We start from the raw sequence: 21370 nt of genomic DNA on the forward strand, positions 1-21370 counted from the left end.
TAGCCTATAGTGTTCCCCATGGCCATCGAATTTAATACATTTCTGTGCTTTCTGAAGGCAAGTAGAGAAACAGGCAGATTATAACACAAATTGGTTATTTAGCTCTAAATTCAATGTAGCCTAAGCATGCTGTATAAGGCCAACATGTTCCAGTATTTCATGATTTATTATTATCTGTTATTAGCGATTTCACGAACTAATAGCAGCGATTTTGTGAATAACTTACTGTAAAGGGCAACAGTTTACCCCATTAAGGACAGGCCTTGAATCCCACTTATCTAGCATTTATTTAGTGTGTAGTATGCCTTGCCCACTTCAACATACAATGAACGGTCAACACACAAAAAACAACAGCATTACAGTATTTTATGTAGGCTATAGGCCTATATAGCCTACCCAGGAATTGTCTAATGAAGAGATCCATACGGGCTTAATCTTCACATCAGTCATACAGAGTACATAAGCGTGTGAAAACTGAATATGTGTGTGCTGAAGCCCACAGTCCTCAACTCCATGAACTCTGACTGCAAGAAAAGAGAACTCACTGTTGCCTCATGCAAGTGGCTCAGTATCCCAAGAGCATCATGGCTCAGAAAACAACAATGAAACCTTTTCTGAGGTTCATTGACCAGACTCTAGTCAAAACAAGAATCAGTGGATACCAGTTTGACATATAATGTCAGAATAGCACCAACTATCAAATAATCAGATTTGTAATGGAAATTGCCATTTATTTCATCAATCTTGTTCTCTTGTGAGGAATGCCAGGTAATATACGATTTTTGAGAAGTCTTGCTAAATGAGGACTTAAACAGAAATAAACTGAAAGTGACATGCCATTGAGAACACGGGGCCTGCATGTGTACCCATCCATGTATTATCAGTCCAAATGAAAACAATCCTCTGAAGAAATGTCTCAGTGACCTTTGACCCATATTACACCCATCTGTGTTGGTGATGATACCGCTCCGCAATATGTCATTTGCAACTCAGGACAGTCCCCTCTCTATGACTTTCTACGATGTCCTCTTGCGATGAACCAAGACAACAAGCACACAGCACGGACCTCACTCTTCCAGGAATCCCACAGAGTACAAAGAGCTGGAAATTTAATATGGATCCCAATGGACCGTCCCTCAAGGAAGTTTGGAATCTGTGGCCAAGAATGTTGTACTTGGAAAAAAGGGGGAGACCTAACAAGGTCAGAGTTACAGTGCTCATTGAGTCCACTTGGCAAGATCAAACAAATTGAGGTCTTCAGCCCTAGTCTGCACTCGTGGAAAAGCTATGGGCCCACGTGTGTGTTATAAGTGGCTGTTCAACAGTTTCATGGAAACATCCAATTTCATTCAATAGAGCTCAAAGTAAATAGCAGACCCATACTCTTCATTTTGACCTGTCAAATGCCTTTCTCAATTGACATTTTTAGAACAATTTACAGATACTTTTCGGCTTGACAAATGTTATTGTAACGTACGCATATGCTGGAAGTTTTCTTCCTCTATGGATTCTATAGACCCGTTCTGGGATAATTAGCAGAATTCTGGAATTTACTCACAGAGACACAGTTAATCATAGAGGATTGATAACTCATAACACACAATGTGGAACATTTTGATAGCAGTTTCGACTTCAGTGTGATTTTCTTAAGGCAAATGTCGCAGGCTGGCTTTTTATCAGTCAAATCGTCCAAGTCTTCTGTGCATCTCTGTATAGGCTGTATGAACAGATATAGGCTACATGGACATCTGCTGGTCATGTCTAGTACTGCAATCAACATTCCTCTGGATTATTTAAATAATAAAAACAATATATGTACCCCAAAGATTAACATTGGGGATTTTTCCCCCCTGAAATAGTATTTAGAGCCTGTTTTAAATTGAAGGCTTAATTTAGAGGCTTGATCTCACACTCCCCTAAGGTAGGTCCCCATTAGGTAGCCCTAAACTATCAAAGACTGAACAGATGTTAATGGGTTGACGTGGCACGGTCTTTTTGTGGTCCTGAGCGTCAAACATAAGTAGGAAGAAATGTCTAATATGTAAATATATGTGGTTATATTGTTCAAAATAAGCTGCTTTATATTCACATATAGGCCATACATGCCACTCATATTCCTGTTTTTCACAATTTTCAGCCAAACCAGGAAGCTCAAATGGTGGGACTGTTCCAAGCCCATTTCATAAAGTTTGATTATGAATAAAACAAATAAAATGATATTTCCCCTTACTTAAGTATATTAATGCCAGCAGATGTCTTCTTGCAAATCTGCTGTTTTAAAAGTTCAGACATGAACAAAAAGATTTTGTCTAAAAAAAATCAATATCATATGGTGTGGCCCTTCTGTTTAAATTGTCTGGAGGCCTTTGAGGATATGGGCTCCTTCCTCATCCAGGAAGTATAATAACATCTCAGAAGGACATTGAAAGCTGAGTAACTTCTCATATTTCTTTCAATAAATTAGGCTATTTCCAGCACTCCTACTTCAGTACCCATCTTTTGGTGTGACCCATTTTACAAGAAAATGTCAAAAGTAAATTACTTTATTTGTCAATATTAACTTTAATTAACTAATCACACCATATGATGCACCATTTCCCCACATGTAAATCAAATTTTTCATAATTGTAGGCTACTACACACTATATTGCGAAAAATATTTGCTCACCTGGTGTGACCCACATTTGAACTTCAGTCACATCCCACTCAAGTGCTATAGCCTACAATATTTGGTGCCATTCTGCACAGTTTTGATTTTTTTTAACAGCGAATGATAGCCTACCTGTTTTGAAGTCTTTTGTTGATTGTGAAATATATGTTTGCATTAACAGATTGTTAGGCCTATGTAGGCCTATGTGATTTCTATGGCGTGAGTGACACCACATCATTTCAAGAAATTATGAAAATACTTTTGTGATCTAATCATACAAATCTCAATGGAATAAGGAATGTGGAGTCGTCGAAAGTCACAAGCATTTTCTTTCTCTCATATGTAGCCTAAGTTATGTCGTAAATGTAGGCCTTTGCAATATGAATCGAAAGATTGAGGACAATTAATTAGGCCTACTTTGCCTATTCATGACTCAATATAGGCAGTAGCCTAGGCCTACTGTACAATGTAACAACAGTCTGGGAAGGATGGATCCTCTATTCAAAACCACAGTTGTCTGCGCTTAGAAAACAACGACATCGGCCTTAAACGTCACCCTGGTAGGCCTTAACGGTACATGTCCATTCTCGCGGCAAAAGCCACCGCGCCCCACATAGCCCATCCTCCGAATACTTCATTATGCGTCTGTGGTCTGTCTCAGGTTGACTGGCATCTCATTGATGGGAGACGCCCGATGTGCCTTAACGTTAGAAGAACTTCGACCGACAACAAGGAAGTTGACAACAAACGAGTGACTTTCGACGAGTGCCTTTTTAACCATGCGTAAAAGTGTATGGATAGTCTGCATACTGGTAAGTCTGTTGAGTTTCTTACAACCCATAGATGCGTGTGACTTTATGTTCAGTGTTACAACCACATCTGAAGTAGCCTAGGCTAACGTTAACAAGTTGGGAAAGTTTGGAAATTTTGCTATGACACGTTTCTCTCTTTTAACGTAGGCCTAGCCTATTTTGCGAACTGACTTCGCAGACCCATTTGTAGTCAATGTATTTTTTTTTTTAAATCAACTTCAGCAACATTTTATTACAACAACTGAAATTAAGATATACATAACACAAAACTCGTTTACAAAAATAGGCCTAGCCTACTTTCAGTTTCGATTTTGTCGATGACGTTTTTCGAGTCACATGAAGTAAGCCAAGGCGATCCTCGGCCTCTATGCTATAATGCATTACATTTAGATCAAAGTTGAACATGTTAACGTTAGCTGATATGACATAGGCTACTTTCGTCCGCATTTTCGCTACTTTCGCCTGGCACTTGGAGCAACATTGTAGCAACATTGTAGCCTAAGGCGCAACTTTGTGCATATCACTCTATGCAGTGGCGGTTCTAGACTGAATTACTCCCCAGGCGAGATCCTCCACGAGCGCCCCCATGAGTGTTTTTTGACGCACTTTGCGTCAGTCGGGCTCATAGGGTTAAGCGCTCGTGCCGCCCCATACAAGATGCCGCCCCGGGCGACCGCCTGGTTCGCCCGTACCTAAAACCGCCACTGACTCTATGTGCAGGTGATCGGTCTGTTGCCATTGGCATCATCAAGCGGCTGTCAAATTGGGAATTACAGTCACAACGGGAATACATGCTGCCTTTGTTCTAAAGGTAAACTAAATCAAGATCATCCTCGAATGAATCTATATTGTCAATGAAACTGTTGACATTTTTCTAATTTTTCTAATTTGTGTTTGTGTGCATGTCAGGTTATTTTGTTCTCAGCCACTGCGACGCAGCCAACCCCCAGCCTAAATGTGAGCACTGCCCAACAGGAACATATGCTGCAGAGGCCAATTCTGAGGGAAAGTGTGAGCAGTGCTCTGTATGCAACTCTAAAGGTATTTGACTCTAGGTAAATCATTAAAGTGGTCACTCCACTGAAACAGCTTGATACTAGGGATGCACGATATTGAATTTTAGTCATTATTTGATATGGCAATATTTACAAGCTCATTTGGGCCTATTGCCGATGTCAATATACACCTTTGATTTTTATTTATTGAAAAGTCTTTCCTGTACTGCTGGGTATAAGAACTGGCTTCACCCACAGATGTGTGGGCTTTGTTACTTTGACTTTCATGTGAGTAACATGCTCCCGGTATCGTGAATAAAGCTGCAATCTCACACCAGTTGTCTTGGAATAATGTTGACCACACTGCAATTAACATGTTATTATGATAGCATAGGCTACTTGCTGTAGATACGGAATGGTAAAAACTTTACTGGGCCATCATTCAGTGTGTCATGGCTAGGACAGACATCTGCATGTCACCATCTTGATACAGGGCTGTCTGAAGGCTTGGTGCTGGGGCCCCTTCTCTTTGCCATGCACACCAACTCTCAGTCTTTGACTCAGAAAAAGTTTGTTTGAGGTGCTCTTTGAATGGGAAAATTCAGATGAAAAAGCACGAGGAACTCCAAGGCACGCTCATATAGCAAAAGTTAAGCCTTTTTAGTAGCGGCTTGGTCACATTAAACCAGGGGTCTCAAACTCGCGGCCCGCGGGCCAATTGCGGCCCGCAAGATGATATTTTGCGGCCCCCGGCCTGAAGTCGAAGCTTAATGTTAGTGCGGCCCGCGCATGCATCTGGGCATTTTATATTTTGTAACAATCGTGGGCTGGGCTCTATGGCTGCGCTACCATAGCTCAGGCTTGTGACAACAACACGAATTAGCAATTGTTTACTTGCAACATGTTCCAGCCCTCAACTTCTGTCAAAATAATAATGCCTAAGTCACCCCTTGAGGGTATTTTTTATGCGATAAACGACACGGGTTAAAACAGACGGGAGGTACGGTGACAAGTCTCATTTGTAGCCTAGACTCCACCTGCTAGACATCGAAGTGTTTCGATTCAAGCAACGTTTTCACAAACTAGCCCCCTCATTAAACTACATGCAGGAGACGTGCGGTTTGTAATGACGCGAAAGCGATGCATGCAGGACATAGTTTTGCACAAACTGAAGCAGAAATACATCAAATGTTGAAACAAAAAATCACGTTTCATGAGGTCTTGGGTCTGTTATTCACATATCTGATTCTGAAGTAGCCTATGTCTGCCTTTTGGAGATTATGATCGATCGTAATTGACAGTGATCTGGGTGCGTCTGTGAAGGTGCGTCTTTTGAGTGAACGACAGTGTTTTCTAGCGGCTACCATGCTTCGACCCTCTGCCCAACATAATGGAGGTGCCAGTGGTAATTGAGATGATAGTGTCCTGGACCCCGTACAGCTGAAAAACTACAAAGTCACTTGACAGGCACTGATTTGACCAGGCTACTTCATTGTAGGCTATACAAAAGCGTTGTGTTAGTAGCCTAGTAGGCGTAGCCATAGTTTACTGTTGTTACATTTTACTGTTTTGCTGTTAATTTCTTATGTAGGGGAAAGGACAAAAAAAAGTAAAGTAAAACTGCTCAAATATGTTCAACATTCAGTATTTACTGAGAGGTGCATAATTCGAGGTAGTTGTCATCCAGACATCATATGCTGATTAGATAGGTAGGCTATAGCCTAGTCTACAGTATTTACACCTTCGTAAACCATAGACTTGGGGGGGGGGGGGGGGGGCAACCTATGCGGCCCCCCAACCAGTTGATGTTGGTTACAGTGGCCCCCAGCTCATTTGAGTTTGAGACCCCTGCATTAAACCTTTCTAAAACACTCCAAAACTCTAAAAAAAACCCTCTTTTAAACGACTCCCTGATAAAGGCTACATTGCTGAAACGCGTTGCAGTTTTTTTTTCAGAAAGGTTTAATGTGACCATGCCGCTACAATAAATGCTTTTTAACTTTTGCTATATGAGATTATACACACTTTTCATGGCTTCCCATCACTTCTCGTAGCTTTTCACATCACTGCTACGCAGATGATACCCAACTCTTATTTTGCCTCAATAAAACTTATTTCATCATTTGAATTGGGGCCCCCAGATTTTTTTTGTGTGTCTTTGAGGTCAAATTTCCGACATTGCACTAACAACATTTCCTTTTGACATAAAGTACAGTCTATGAGCTCCTCTCCATGAAAGTCAAACCTTGTGGTTGTATTTGAAAACTATGATGCGGTAGATAGAATGGCAAAGGCGTTAGTGTGAAGTTGATGACAATTGGATTGAGTGCCTGTGCAAACTGCCACCTGACCCATAGAAATATGACCTAACTAACTAGACGAATAGTAAGTGTATTTTTGTTTAAAATTCACTTTAGTTGTCCACATGTTTGCACCGAGTTATCCCAAACCAGAATTGGCCACAATGTCAATCTAGAGAAGGAGGGATGTATAGTCCCTTATGGGTTGTGTGGCCCGATCTTGGTTCAGTGTGATTATGTAAACAATATTGAAAGCGTAATAACACCTTAAAATAAGTTACTAAGACTCTCTTTTACTGGATAAATCCTGATATCCTGAATCTTTCCTCACTCAACCTTGCTACTATCTGTTCCTGCTCAATTGGCATAATCATGTGGTCTTTTTCTCTCTCCATCTTTCTCCCTCTTTAGCCTAGTTTTTTTTTCTGACCTGAGCCATCAGGAGTACGATGTTGGAGCTGTTTTTAGTTATTGAAGACGTATTGCATGCATAAAGTTTCGCCTAACGTTTCAGTTACATTGCCTGAAGCTATTGTTGTTAAGAAAGTTTCGGCCGTCATGAAGTAAAAATCGCCAAGTATGTTTTGTGAATTGATCTTCAGTTAATATCCACTGCTGAATATTTGTGTATTTGATGAATGTGTGGGCTGTATTGTGTTTGCTTCAAACTCTAATGATATTGGTTGTTGTCTTTGTTAGCCAATCTAGAGGAAGAAGGACGCTGCACAACCATATCCGATGTTGTGTGTAGATGCATGAAGGGTTTCTTCTGCGAATCAGAGCATTGTAAAGCATGTCATCCTTGTGAAGAGTGAGTATCATGCTTAATCTGACATTTCCACATTAAATAAACTCACAAATCATTCCTGAGAATTTGGAAACATTGAATGAAAATATTGATATTAGTGCTAAATATAAAAATAAGATTAGCACAATAGGGCTATCATTATCTACCAGTGGCATATGATATTGGGGTTTTTACTGGTATTTCAATCTTTTTTAATGTACTTATTATGACTGCAGGACACTTTTTCTTCAGTAATTTTGTGTCAGTGATTCTCGGGACATTGAAAGACCGGGCTGCATGAAACTTGGCACATACTATACACATACATACATTCATATAAATGCACACACACACACACACACACACCCATACATAAACACTTGCATGCACTCACATAAACACATCCACATGTACACACACAAAAAGACACATGCAGGCAAACAGGCACACCATGGGTCGAAATGAACTTTTTAGCCTACCAGCCCAAGCGTTACCAGGCCATTTATATATTTAAACATTACCAAAAAATTACCAGCCCATTTATTGTTTCAGGCCAAAGCTAAACAATATTTTTTTATATGAAGCGGAGCGAATTAATTGCTCTATCTTGGTCAGTATTCAAGGATTTTTGGTATAATGATGCTGCAAGAATATAATGACTGTGGCGTGGCAAGTTTTGAGTTATGAAACACGATCTTTCATATCATTCCATTCGCTGCCATTGAAAAAGTAATATGTTTCTTTGCAACAGCTGAAACTTTCAAGTTCTAGCTTTTATTTGTGTGGCTATTTGTTTTCTTAGCAGGTACATGGAAGGGTAATCAAATAACTGTAGGACTTTTCCTTTTCTCGTTTTGGCAAGTATAGCCATATAGCCTTATGTAATGTATTGTCCGCCAGTCATTATCAGAAAAGAAATCCTGACCATGTCAACATTGGTCAGAACACAGATGTGAAGCAGCCTGTTCCACACACCAATGTGGCGCATTACTTGCCATAATTCAGCCACCTATACAAAAATCTACTCGCCGTCGGTCTTTAGCCATATAGTATGCACACACTTTAGCCATATGCACACACACACACACACACACACACACACACACACACACACACACACACACACATACACACACACACACACACACACACACACACACACACACACACACACACACACACACACACACACACACACACACACACACACACACACACACAAACACATAGACACACACACACACACACATAAACTCATATGCACATAAACACACACATCCACACACACACACACACACACACACAAACACACTCACAAGTGAACACACACACACACACACACACACACACACACACACACACACACACACACACACACACAAACACACACACACGCTATGCGGTACATCTAGTTTGCTATAGTTTAGCCTTTCATGATGGTTATTGTTTGTGTTTGCCTGGCAGTCAAGATGATGTATGTTGATGTGCCTTGTGGCAAAAAGATAGTGTTGAAGGTTATACTATTTTCATGTCATTATAGCATTACAATGAAAGATATCTTGGTTTGGCTCTAAGTCCAAATTGCCCAACCCTAATGTGCAAACCCAGTGATTTGGAATAGGATGGCAGAGCTATCCAATGAATATTATCTTGTTAGGATATGCAGTAACTGATTCTGTTTTGCTCATTGCAGATGTGACTTTGGAGTGGAGGAACCATGCACACCCAGGAAGAACACTGTTTGCAAGAAAACTTCTGGTGCGGAGGCTAATTTTGTAAACTAAAGCTCACAACAAGATATTCAGACTAAATAGAATTTGGCTATTCATACAACTAGTGACTATATTGATGAAGTGGACTGTATTTTTTGCACACAGATGGTATTGGTATTGGTGCTGGTGTTGGTATCGCTGTTGCTGTTATCGCTACTGCTGCTCTGATTTGTGGTGCTCTTTGGTGGAAAAAGAAGTTTTGTTTTGGTGAGTACCATATTACAAACAGTCACATGGTCAATTGTCTTTTTTTTTCTGGGATACAAACTTACAGTAGATCTCATAGTAGCCACAGAAAGAAATGTACACTGCCTGCAATGAGTGGAATATCCATTGTTAAGTAATTTATGTCCAAATTACATTACCATTTGAATAACAACCACAGCATGAATAAGAGCCACATTTCTAATTTGTACAAATATAAAATGGTGGGGCAAAGCTATTAGCCAAGTGATTTGTTGTTTCCCATAGGAGGCAGTGGGTAGTCTGTGTTGCTGTGTTGCTATGGCAACATCAGTTGTCAAAATCAGGGGGCCAGGCTTACACCAATAATACTAAAACACTAAAATCGTTGGCTTTCGCCACATGTTTTTTTCATGTAAATCGTATAGCCTTGAATATCTAGACAGTTATTTGACTAGTTAGTTAGTGTGATACAGTAAATTCTGCAAAAGTTGAATTTCCTGATGGCCTGTCTAGGAATAGTAGATTGACCAGTGTGGTGTAGACCCAATTGTAAATGTTACATTTTGCCAACAATCTCTGTTAATCAACATCTCACATCATGTAATTTCCCATTTTACAGCCAAGAAGCTGACACCTGCAGTTCCAGAGGTGAGTCCATGAGAAGGTGGCCTTTCATGGCCATCTTGTGGTTTTGTGGTGGAAGTGAAGTATGCATGAAAAAAATAGTGTCCACAATTTACTGCTGAAAAGGTGTTCATCGATGTATTGTATGTCTTAACATTTATTTGGTGAAAATATATTCATATTCTGCAGTGCAAGATGAGAGAAATACTTTCATTATGTGTAATATAGTCATATGTTATATTCATATTTGTAGATTTGTAGAGTATGATATGACTATTTCTAACCTCTTCCCAAATTTGTTTTATTCTTAGGTTGGACTTCTGCTAAAAGGTATCCCTTTGTTTTTTCCACTATTAATAATTGCGTAAGGTGTAATGTGTAAAAGTCAATTAGTTCATTTTGCAGTTTTTGGGTCTTCAGCCTTTACAGTTTTTGCCTATTGCTTACACACATTTTGCAGCATTTGGCTCATTATGTCAAAACTCTACACACAGCTATATAAGACATAGCACTTGGGGATAAACAACTCACATCTATGCCAAAATGAAACACTGCAATCAAAACACAACACTCCTTTCTAAAAACTAAATTCTTGCAACAAAACTAAACACACAAGCACCATTGGAATTATCCTACATCTCACAAGTAACACACTGATGTGCTTTACATGAAACACTGCCGTCTTTGCATTTTTTTTTAATTATCTTTTTTGGTCATTTTCTCAGACCTCGTCTTCTGTAAAACGCAAAAGTTGTAATCAATCAAGAGTTTTTACAAAAAACAAACATTCTTACAGAAATAAAGAGAAATAGAAATGTCAAATATAGCAACAAAACGAAAGAAAAAGGATTGATCCTGTAATTGAAAATACTGTAATTCCCCGATTGCATTTAGAAATGGGCTGTAAGGGGGCAGGTATACAACTTTTGATATATGAAATTTATATGGTTGTTGAACCAATCTCAGACCAGAGCAGCCCTGATGTCATCTGAGACACATCTCTGCACTGGTCCTTGTCTTTGTCCTTGTCCTCTTCCACGTCCGACAGCTCTCTCTCCTTGTCCTCCTATACTTCTTACTCTCATTGGGTGCCTCTCATTTGGTCTTTTACACCCTCCCTTCCTTCCTCGATCCTCGTCCTCACTGATCTAGATAAAGAATGATGGGGTGACAACAATGGGATAGTCTATCCAGTGCTAGTTATAGATCAGTGGGAACGCCCCTCGAGGATCAAGCATCGAGGATCGAGGAGAGATGTTGAGAGGCACCCATAGTTCTCAAAATGGCTTACCTGAGGCCTATTTGTAGTGCTAAGGTTCAGACCGATTGGTGTTATGTTTTCTGTGCACGTGTTTTCAGGTGTATAAGTAAGTGCTTGCAATTGCCAGATGAGTTTAGAATTTTGAACAAAGTGTTTTCCCAATGATATCAGGGGATTTTGTTTTAGCACAAAGTGTTTAATGTAAGAAAAAGTGTGTAGTGTTTTGCAAAAAGTGTTTTGCAGAAAGAAAATGTGTGCAGTGTTTCGCAAAAAGTGTTTTGCAGAAAGAAAATGTGTGTAGTGTTTTGCAAAAAGTGTTTTGCAGAATTGCAAACAATGTGCAAAGCAGAGAATGTGTTTAAGCTATGGTTACACTGTGTGTAAAGTATAATACAAGAACTATAGGTATTGAGGCTTTGGTGTAAGCATTTGATTTTAGTGTGTAAGCAATAGGCAAAAACTGTATTCAGAAAGGATAGTGAAGAGTGACATGAACCGAGTGGGAGAAAGACAATTAGGATCGGGAAATGACAACGAGTTAGATTTGGTCTCTGAAGTCATTACATTTTATAGCTGTTGCGCAGTGATCCTCAATAGAAGTTTTAGGAAGTGTATACATAAGGAGTACTTTTGTCATTCGGTAGTCTGAGCTGTACTATGCTTTGGACTTACAGTTGGTGATTTCATTGATAATTGAATTGATAACTTATTTTACCGATTTCACTTAGGCAGGTATTTTTCTCCTTATTCAAAAAAATCTGTCCACATGTATTTGCAAACAGCTATGAAATACTGTCAAGAGCATGACAAACAAGCAGGTTGAGACCTCGAAGCCTTGTTAGCCCGTCAGCTGCCTCGGAAACATAAACAATGGACATACTGTAATAGCGCATTATAAGCCCAAAACTCTGTTTTCACTGTCCACATTGTCCACATAATGTTTTTCATTAGTTTTCAGTTAGCTAAAACAGTTTGTGTGTGGATGAAAGGTCGAAAGGGCATAGAAAAGCTACGTATTCTAGTCACAATACCCAGGTTCTTGTGGATGAGACATGGTTTGGGATTTCTTCTGTGTTTCATATTTTATGTATCATATTCATTTACAGGCATCGACTTGAATAAATTCATAGACGAAATTGTTGAACATCTGTCTTGGAGTGACATGAGGAAGGTTGCCGCCAGGACTGGGATGTCTCCTGTTCAGGTGGATCGACACAAGCATGACAATCCTGGTTCAGAGGAGGAGCAGACCAGAAGCCTTCTCATTGCATGGATTGAAAAACAAGGTCTGCAGCCAGCCAGTGAGAGCTTCTTTCAAACACTCCGCAAGTGTAACTTGAACCACAAGGCTGATAAGATTGAACTTCTCATCACGGAAAAAGCTGATGTCTGATAGGGGCTGATAAGTGGCGTCAGATATGATGTGCCTACATATTGTTCTATGACTTGGATGTGTTGTGCAGAATGAGCCAGCAGACATATAGAGTTTCATTTTCATACGTTAATATGTTTGTTGTTGGGATGTACAGGCTAGGCCAGTGTTAATTGTTAATTGTTAATTGCTGTCCTTATGTTGTGCTGTGCTTTGCTATGTTTAATGTGGTGTGGCTTGTGCAGAGCTGTTTTGTTGTTGTGTAAGGTGGTGTGCTCTGTTTGTTGCTTTGTATGTTCTTTGTTTGTACTAACTGGTGTTTATTGTTGTTTATGTGTGCATGGTTGGTCCACTGTAGGTGAGGTGAGGTCTCTCTATATTTTAGGTGTTTTAAGTGTTGCCTTTCTTGGCCAGGGACCAAGTTATTGACCAATAATGAGCCACCTACAGTATACAATGAAAAGTCTTCAAACACCAGTGCAGCATTAGGTGTTTTTATATCCCACACAACACGTCTGATTGATTTCAAATATGCAAACAAGATAGAGGCTCACCATATCTCTGTCTTCTCCGTGATTACCTGGATTTTTGAGATGAAGGCAAGGAGCTGTTGTTGTGAGTATTATCACTTTGAGCTGTTAAGTCTGGTGAAGTTGATGTTGCCCATCATTGCCCCACTCCCCTCATTCTGAGTTTACAGTGATAAGATTATAATTGTAGTCAATCTGACAATGCTTTATAACTTTATTTGGCATTACATTTGACTCAGGACATGTAATAAAAAGTGCAATCTGATAGTATTGCCTGTCTTAAGTCTCATCACTGGAAGGCTGATTGTGATAAAAGTGGAAAAGACGGCGAACCCACAGCACTTACACACTGGATCAAACATGGTTTATTTTTTCAACTATGAAATGAAAATAGATGCAATAGATTATTGCAGGGGTTCCCAGCCTTTTTTGGAAGGTGACCCTATTTTGATATCTCAAAACGTTGGGGACCCCAATTATTCAAATGTTGTGAGAGAGTGCAACTCATCTCTGCTGTAACATCCAGACAAGAGTGGTACATTGATTTTCCCCGAATATCCTTGTGCGCCTGGTTGTTTTGCCATTTTGTTTTGAACATTGATCAAGCATAATTCCATCTGTCAAACATCTCATGCGGGCTGTGTGAGTTTATTTTTACTTAGCTAGATTGTATTGATGGATCCATTGTTTAACTTGGGTGTCATTTTTTTTATTATTATTATTTCATTTAATTTTATTTCATTTATGCATATTTTTATATAATGCACTGTTCAGTTGTGAGATACCCAGTATGTCAGCTGACCTCATTTGAATTTCAGGCAACCCCACATGGGGTCCTGACCCCAAGATTGGGAGAAGGTGAATTATGGGAACCTGTCTTGGATTAAGTCAATGCACAATTTACCTTAATTTCAGTGGAGGCATGCATTCTTTTATAGATGGTAGGACATTCCACAATGTGATAACCATACTATACCCCCTCTTATAGGCTATGTGATGGGTTTTTATAGATACATTTTTCTTAAATGTATGAGTAGGGTCAACTTCTATATCCCATGTAAGAATCTCCCCAGAACTAAATATATATATATATATATATATATATATATATATATATATATAAAAAATAAAATAGCGTGCCTTGGGCTGAGCTGAATACTGATATTTACTAGTTATATTTACAGTATATTGCATTCCTAATTGGTTGGATAAACCATTCAGGCACCACCAACAACATGATGAATTGTGCTGAGGCCATGTACAGTACACTGATAATGGGGGACTGGAGGAATGTTTGAAGATGTTCAAAGTGCCAGTGGAATAGTACTTGCAGTACTATATTCAGACCACACAACGGCACTGCTATTTCCACATCTGAAAAATAGTACCTGCATTTCTCAACTTTTGTCAGTGTGGTGGTAGCCTACATGATTTACAATCAGTAATTACATGTTTGAATCTGTTTGTCTAGCCCTATGAAATGTGAATAAACTGTGTGCTTACTAAAGAAGAAGAGCTTTTTTTTCCAGAAAAAAGGAATTACACAATTTATACTGAGACAGCTACTTATCAAATTAAGTTATGATGGAGACAGTAGGGTACCATCTATGTCAGCACGAACAGATATAGAACAGTGGATGAAAGAAGAATTAGTTCGACCAAGAATAGGCCTATAATTCATTATGAAACACTTGAACACATTCCACTTACGGGACACAAAGGAGACACAGTTATTCTTCACTCTGTCTCTATTACTGCTATTTGAGGCTTGTGAATGACAACCCTTTGCCACGGCAGAAAAGAACCATAGGAGTTCGCTGTGAATAATCAACCTGCATGTAAATTCACTGGGAGAGAACTGAAAGTGGTTGCCATGGTAACGAGCCTCCCTCTCTCTCAAGGTGAAAGTCCAGGCATATGCCACAAAAGCTATTTATACATTATGACTGAGAAGGATATGGCAGAAAATGATATGTACACATATGAAGTATACAGACACATACTATTTTATGGCTTCCAAACCTGTGTGTGTGCACCTACACTGCTATAAAGACAAGAGGAATTCAATATAGCTAAAAGGATTTTTATTGTCAACTGTGTTGTGAACTATGTCATTCATTCAGCAGAATGAATAGCCGTTCACATTTCCTTGCTGGTCTGAATGCTGGATCTAGCTTGGTTTGCCTCTGTATCCACTTAAAGATGATGCCAATCAAGAAAGTGTGGTTGTTAATTGGCCTTGGCGTTTAGTGTGGCACCTATGTAAATTATTTGATTGGGGGCCAGGATTTATTGTGAAATGTAAACAACAGGCAAAGGATAAGTGTTTAATGGATGAAATCTCTTTGGATGCTATATCTGATACTATTTCGCCACTGAGTAAGAAACAGGTTTATTTCTGGTAGGCCTACTTCTTCCAGTAAAGTCCATAACACACAAAATGTATGCAATGAAAGTTTATTTAATAAGCCCGTCTCACAATGGAGAGTTCAGTACATTTGAGTGTGTACACTTCTTGAAAGTATTTGTGGATATGTATTCATTAACAAATACTGGAATTAAGGAGAATTAATAGCACTTTCAGAAACACTCCACGGTTTAATATTGCCAGCACTTCACAAGACCTTTGGCTGCCTTTCAAGTGCATAATCTATTTCACTGTTAAAATGAAAGTTCAGTTGACACACCACGCTCAAGCAATTGACAGAATTGAAGTCTGATGTGAGATGCACACAAGGTGGTCAACTTCCAGCATAACCACATTACAAACACAACAAAAGATTGAGATGGTAAACAAATATACTCACACACACACACACACACACGCACGCACAGAGAAATACACCGGCCAAATACTCTAAATGCCCTTACGCTATCAAAAACGCGGTTCACTTGAAATCAAAGTGAATTGTAAGAGGTCACCTATTTCATATGCATACTGTTTCAGGTGACAGCATGCAGGTGTTCATTTCTGAGTGTATGGATTGACACTCAGAGAACAGGGATATGAAGACATGTAAGAAATGATTTCATTTATGCATTTTGTGGTCTTGGTTTTAGGTATACAATTAAGTCATAGGCTTGAATGTGACCCTTGCGCAGTAAAAATAGGTAAACCATCAGTCAGTTTTTCTTTTACTGTTTCACCAGATAATCAGTAAGATTATTCTGAATTGTTGAAATATAGTCAACATATGTACATTCTTATTTAAACCAACTGACTTTAAATCAGCTACAAGGCTCCTTAATCTGTTCCAAAGCTGATGAAACTCCTGATCGTACGGACTATTCTGCACACAGAAACTCCGCTTTAAGAAATATCAAAGCCATAGTCTGCTGTCCCTGGAGACTAGCCAATCTGAAAGTATACCCCGTCCTCTTTGTGGTCTTCCCAGAGCCGCTCTGGAGAAGATACATGATTGACACTCAGAGTATTTCCTTGATTGGATGGGCATAATAGTGACAGGTGATCGAGTACTCTTAATACTGTTCGCAGGGATTCACAAGTTTCTATAAATGTCTCTCTCTTAGAATAAATTAAGCAAGCGAACAAAGAATGTTTTATTGCCCTGATCACCAGGACAACAATATTAGTCTATCTGAACATTATAATGTAACAATTTCCCTTTTCTATATTTCAAACTACTCCACGCATTACAGAATTGCAAGGACGACTGGACCAGCTGTTGGCATCTGAAACACACACATATGAATCGGTGGGTAGCCCAATCAATATTATGTGAAGTGCTTTGAAAATTATGATATATCAAGAACGGCTTTTTTTGTGAGATGCTACTCTATAACAATACACACATATAGCAAATTACTTGCTTTTGAACTGAATGCATTTTATGATGCGTTGCATGGTACCATTACCAGCAGGCTATAATCACACAGATCTTAGACATGAGTGAAACAAAATGACATGGTGAGAATGAAATTAGTAATTTAAGAGAAAGCCATACGATACTGAATATTTAAAAAATCAAAGTACACTTAGTTTTGTGTACTGAGCAGCTGTAAAAATGCCTGCCTTTGTTGTGAGGAAAAAAACAATCTTATCTTTTCATCCATTTTCACCCAAACAATTATTACAACACTGTGACAGTGTAATGCACAATACCATACATCAGTCACTGATTCCGTTCTGAAAGGCAAAGTGAAGGCAAAGACAGATAACAAAAGTGATCAAATACAAACTTGTCCACAGAGCCTTGGGTGTATAAGTCAAGGTCACACCTTTTCAGCCTGAAATAAGTTCAAAGGTTAAAACATTCTCATTTTTCACCCCACAGCAACTTGCAAGTGTCTGTTGTTGTATACAGGAGATGGATAAGGTGTCAAGTTCAGATAAAAGATATGTCAGTTTGCATGTGAGGTTATCACAGAGGTGGCTCATTGTAAGATGTTCTAAGCAGCCAGTCAGTCTGCATAGGTGAGTGACAAACTTTCTCTAATTGTTGCTCCAAATATATTTTTTGGACAACATTTGTTAAATTACTCTCTACATTACGGAGCTATGGGGTGAAATGTACTCCCATCATAGCTGCAGACAAATACAGTAAAGTAGAATGATTGCTACGCCATGACTTTGAACATCTGATGCCCAAATGGGCTGATAACTAGTTGTTAGCCTGATCACTCACTGTAATAATAACTACATGGAAATTAAGTATTCTGGTGATCCACTCCTAACATGGAATACAGCAGCAATGGGTCGAGCCAAGACCGAGCAGCAAAGATGGGACAGTGTTGCCACGACGAAAGGCAAGAGTGGGTGGAGTGAGCCACTCAGGTTCAGCATCAGTGATGAGGCAAAGGCAAATGTGAAACAGAACCCACGTGGGTAAGAGGGAGGCGATGTGAACCCTGTCACCCATCCCTGAGGGCCAGCCAGGCCTGCGGGCACTGTGCTGTGGCTCCTTTGGTCATACTGAGAGGCCGCGGGCCTTGGTGGCCGAGCCCTGCGCTCTCTGGACCACCGCCTGACACTTCTCCCGTTTCAGCAGCTTGTTGTTCTCGAACAGGCCCTCATTCCGTGGCACTCCGTGTGTTCCGTCGGGGAACGTCAGCAGACCTACAATCAAGCAGCAGTGACACAAGATTGTCAGATGATAATCAGATTTTTTTTTTGTGATTTAATCAACAGAGGAAATAATCTTTGTAATGTAATGAACAATTACCGTATCCTTCCACACGTCCACTTTTATATTCTCCCTCAAATGTCATCCCGTCAAAACGATTGAAGATTCCCACACCCTGAAATTTACCTTGTACAAAATCTCCCTCGTACCTTTGGCAAAAAAAATAAGTTATTTTCACATAAACAATGATACAAACTACCAAGTGATCACAAAAGAATGCTAAATGAAGAATACCTGGATCCATCAGGGAACACAAGAACGCCACATCCATGGAATAAGCCATTTTCAAACTGTCCCTTATAGCAGGTACCATCAGCAAATTTAAGCTGACCTAGCCCATGGCGTCTACCTTTACAATCGAAACACAAACAAATCAAACATCAATGTGACATGCTTACATTCACCCATATGCATTTATTTTTTTGTCTGAAGTGTCATACAATTATATGTGACAAGTCTTGTCAACCTCAATTGACATTTTGTGTAGAAATAAGCTAAGCTACTACTGCTAGACAAAGCTATGCTGGTGATACTGTGAATTTGTGCTCCACACAGATAAAGGTCATGTCTCAGTAGGAAGGCTGCATCTCAGGGAGCTGTATCAGAGAAATCACTCTCATTTGTCAGGCTTCACAGAGCCTGCATTTGCGAAATGCAATACTCCTTTTGAAAAACTGATCATTTGTTGTCTTACACTATACTTCTTTGGACACACTGCACTGACTGATGTACAGTAATCACTTATAACAATATGTTCAGTTTCTGTCTCCAGTTGAAATGCCCACTGTTCTTGAAAGAATTCTCAAAAGAGATTAAAAAACAAAAAAAAAAGAATTAGGCAAGACAAGCCAACCCAACTGACTGACATGGTTAGTGATAAAGTGCTTATGCCAAGCAGATTTGTGAAACTGTCATTCATACTCTTTTGTGAAACCTAACCTGACTGTCTCAAAAATCCTGTATAAGCCTCAAGGACCCTACATGGATGTTGTGTGCCTTGGCTGCAGTCTACCTTTTGAGTGATGACCAAAGATTAACACAAGGAGTATGGATGTCACATGATTCTTAGTTGCTATGGTTACTTTTGCAATATGTATGCTGGCTTAAAAAAAAAAAACCCTCAATGGTCAAGAAAAGCTTTCTGAAAGGAATCTTCTTTTCAAAGATGTGAGTTAGTGAGCATTGCGACTTTTGAACAGAGAAAATCACATACGATCAAAACTAAGGCCACTAGGCATTGTTGTTGCCTGTCTCTGCATTTTCCCCTAGATTGCAAAATAAACAGTTGAAATATAATTCTAAATCTAATCAAGTAAGCCTTTGAAGTCTCTTTCAATCTTTCAATTGACATGGTCAAGCAAATGTCTTTACACAGTTTTTTCCAAAGGCAGGACATCGTCTTAGAGGATTAACTCAACTTGATGTCTTAATTTTCTGTAGTTTGCTGAATGAGTCTGGCCAACTTCAAAATCAAGCCTTGCAAAATTACAAACAGATGAAATCTTACAATGACACATTTAACTTTTAAAGGTGACAAACACATTGACTACCCTACTGTTTCAGGTAACTGCTGTTAGTTTCTGTAGTACTTTCATCCCTAAAACCCCATCCCCCTCTGGTATTCAAGAGATTATCCCTTAAATACCTATAGCTGTAACGCTGACAGATTTGAAGGTTCAGTGAAGACCATGTGCCCTGAGGTGAAGTCACTCACTTTAAGAAGAAAATTGAAATTCAATGCTGGATATGTACTGTTTACTACTGCAATGAATATGAAGTTTCAGTTCACTGTAAGTAGGCTAGGCTTAAGGATCAGTGGCATTTGTGATTTAGTCTCTGTGTAGCCTGATCTTTGACAGCCAACTGCTTGCTTGCAAGATGGGGGATTCACACACAAAAAAACTAGGCTATGCATCTTGCCTTCTTTCCACTCGCCATGGTACTCCTCTCCACTAGAATAGCTAAAAGATCCTCTTGTGAGAGTCATACCTCCTCTGACGCTGGCCAAGATACATGCACCTGTAGACAGAAGCAGAAGAGCGTGTGTAATATTTGACTTTGGGTGGGAGGTAGGCCTAGAGCTATAAGAGCATTGAACTGTTGATTGATTTAATGTCATTCTTCTGTGTAAGCTTAGCTATATGGGCTACTTCGAGACAGCTGAGCCAAAGTTGAGTCTACCCCCAAAAAAACCCATTGACAAATAACAAAGAGAGAAAGGAATAAAGAAATAAACGAAATGGACGGATGGAATGACATTTGGCTTAGGCCAGCCTACTGTCAAATTCCGCAGCCTAATTCAAAGTCATGAGCAGCAACATTTAATGAATAATACATTGACTCATGCTTGTAGCCGAACACGTCGGTATTAGGATAGTGAAAGGCCGTCTAGTGAACATACGAGAGGAGAATCTTAGATGCATTCTATAATTACAGTCATCTGTTTAACCACAGCTACACGGATGCATTGATATTGGCAGTGTTAAATAGGTAATTCGTTTCAATAACTAGCGACGCTTACGTCAAAAACGTATACGATATCAGTTGGAATGTCTGCATTCGTATACGTTAAAACTGAACAGGTAAATGTTTACCTTGTACATTAGGTTGATGTCTCACGGGCATGCAAATTCCATTTTTATATTTACAATCGGTCTGCACGGTTGACAATTCCTGTAACAGTAAGCAGCCTCTGTTGATTAGCTTTCACCGTAACCCCACCTCCTCTCCTGGCAGGGCAGCGCAGCCGACTTCCTGAAGGACACGTTGTGTTATTGAGTGGTTTTCTTGGCGATTTATTTATACTGTACTCCGATTGGCCAGTCTAGGAACAGTGCTGTTCTTGACAAGCTGTTTCGGCTAGACTGCACAATGCCGATGTCTGTTTTAAGTGGTCGTTTGCCTTGGTCATATAGCCTGTCTATCAATGTAAGGAGG

At 39.5% G+C, this 21370-nt stretch overlaps 2 protein-coding genes across 3 annotated transcripts; one reads left to right on the top strand and one right to left on the bottom strand.

Annotated features, from left to right (window-relative positions):
• The first annotated feature begins 3301 nt into the window (after positions 1 to 3301).
• fas (Fas cell surface death receptor) lies at positions 3302 to 13559 on the top strand. The gene is made up of 9 exons (XM_062519788.1): positions 3302 to 3462; positions 4183 to 4273; positions 4372 to 4503; positions 7457 to 7568; positions 9238 to 9302; positions 9422 to 9523; positions 10122 to 10150; positions 10438 to 10456; positions 12494 to 13559. Exons 1-9 carry the CDS (start codon positions 3430 to 3432, stop codon positions 12778 to 12780), a joined length of 870 nt encoding a protein of 289 aa, XP_062375772.1. The 5' UTR covers positions 3302 to 3429; the 3' UTR covers positions 12781 to 13559.
• Positions 13560 to 15738: 2179 nt separating this feature from the next.
• Positions 15739 to 21168, bottom strand: morn4 (MORN repeat containing 4). 2 transcript variants are annotated; one of them, XM_062519935.1, is made up of 5 exons: positions 21028 to 21168; positions 20423 to 20452; positions 18668 to 18782; positions 18473 to 18582; positions 15739 to 18366 (listed from the first exon to the last, which is right to left on the bottom strand). In XM_062519935.1, exons 1-5 carry the CDS (start codon positions 21056 to 21058, stop codon positions 18218 to 18220), a joined length of 435 nt encoding a protein of 144 aa, XP_062375919.1. In that variant the 5' UTR covers positions 21059 to 21168; the 3' UTR covers positions 15739 to 18217. The 2 variants fall into 2 exon arrangements, with proteins under 2 accessions (XP_062375919.1, XP_062375917.1); XM_062519933.1 differs by having other exon boundaries at positions 20354 to 20452.
• Between the last annotated feature and the right edge of the window lie 202 nt (positions 21169 to 21370).

The sequence above is a fragment of the Sardina pilchardus genome, chromosome 18 (assembly GCF_963854185.1).
Source record: "Sardina pilchardus chromosome 18, fSarPil1.1, whole genome shotgun sequence".
Lineage (NCBI taxonomy): Eukaryota > Metazoa > Chordata > Actinopteri > Clupeiformes > Clupeidae > Sardina > Sardina pilchardus.

Bases quoted from the DNA above. Each gene is read 5' to 3' on its own strand.
- fas (XM_062519788.1), top strand. From the start codon at position 3,430: ATGCGTAAAAGTGTATGGATAGTCTGCATACTG. The intron at 7,569-9,237 runs GTGAGTATCATG...TGCTCATTGCAG, and splicing joins GCATGTCATCCTTGTGAAGA to ATGTGACTTTGGAGTGGAGG. The intron at 9,524-10,121 runs GTGAGTACCATA...CCCATTTTACAG, and splicing joins GAAAAAGAAGTTTTGTTTTG to CCAAGAAGCTGACACCTGCA.
- morn4 (XM_062519933.1), bottom strand. From the start codon at position 21,058: ATGCCCGTGAGACATCAACCTAATGTACAAG. The intron at 18,583-18,667 runs GTATTCTTCATT...TTTTTGCCAAAG, and splicing joins GTGTTCCCTGATGGATCCAG to GTACGAGGGAGATTTTGTAC. The intron at 18,367-18,472 runs GTAATTGTTCAT...GCTTGATTGTAG, and splicing joins TGGACGTGTGGAAGGATACG to GTCTGCTGACGTTCCCCGAC.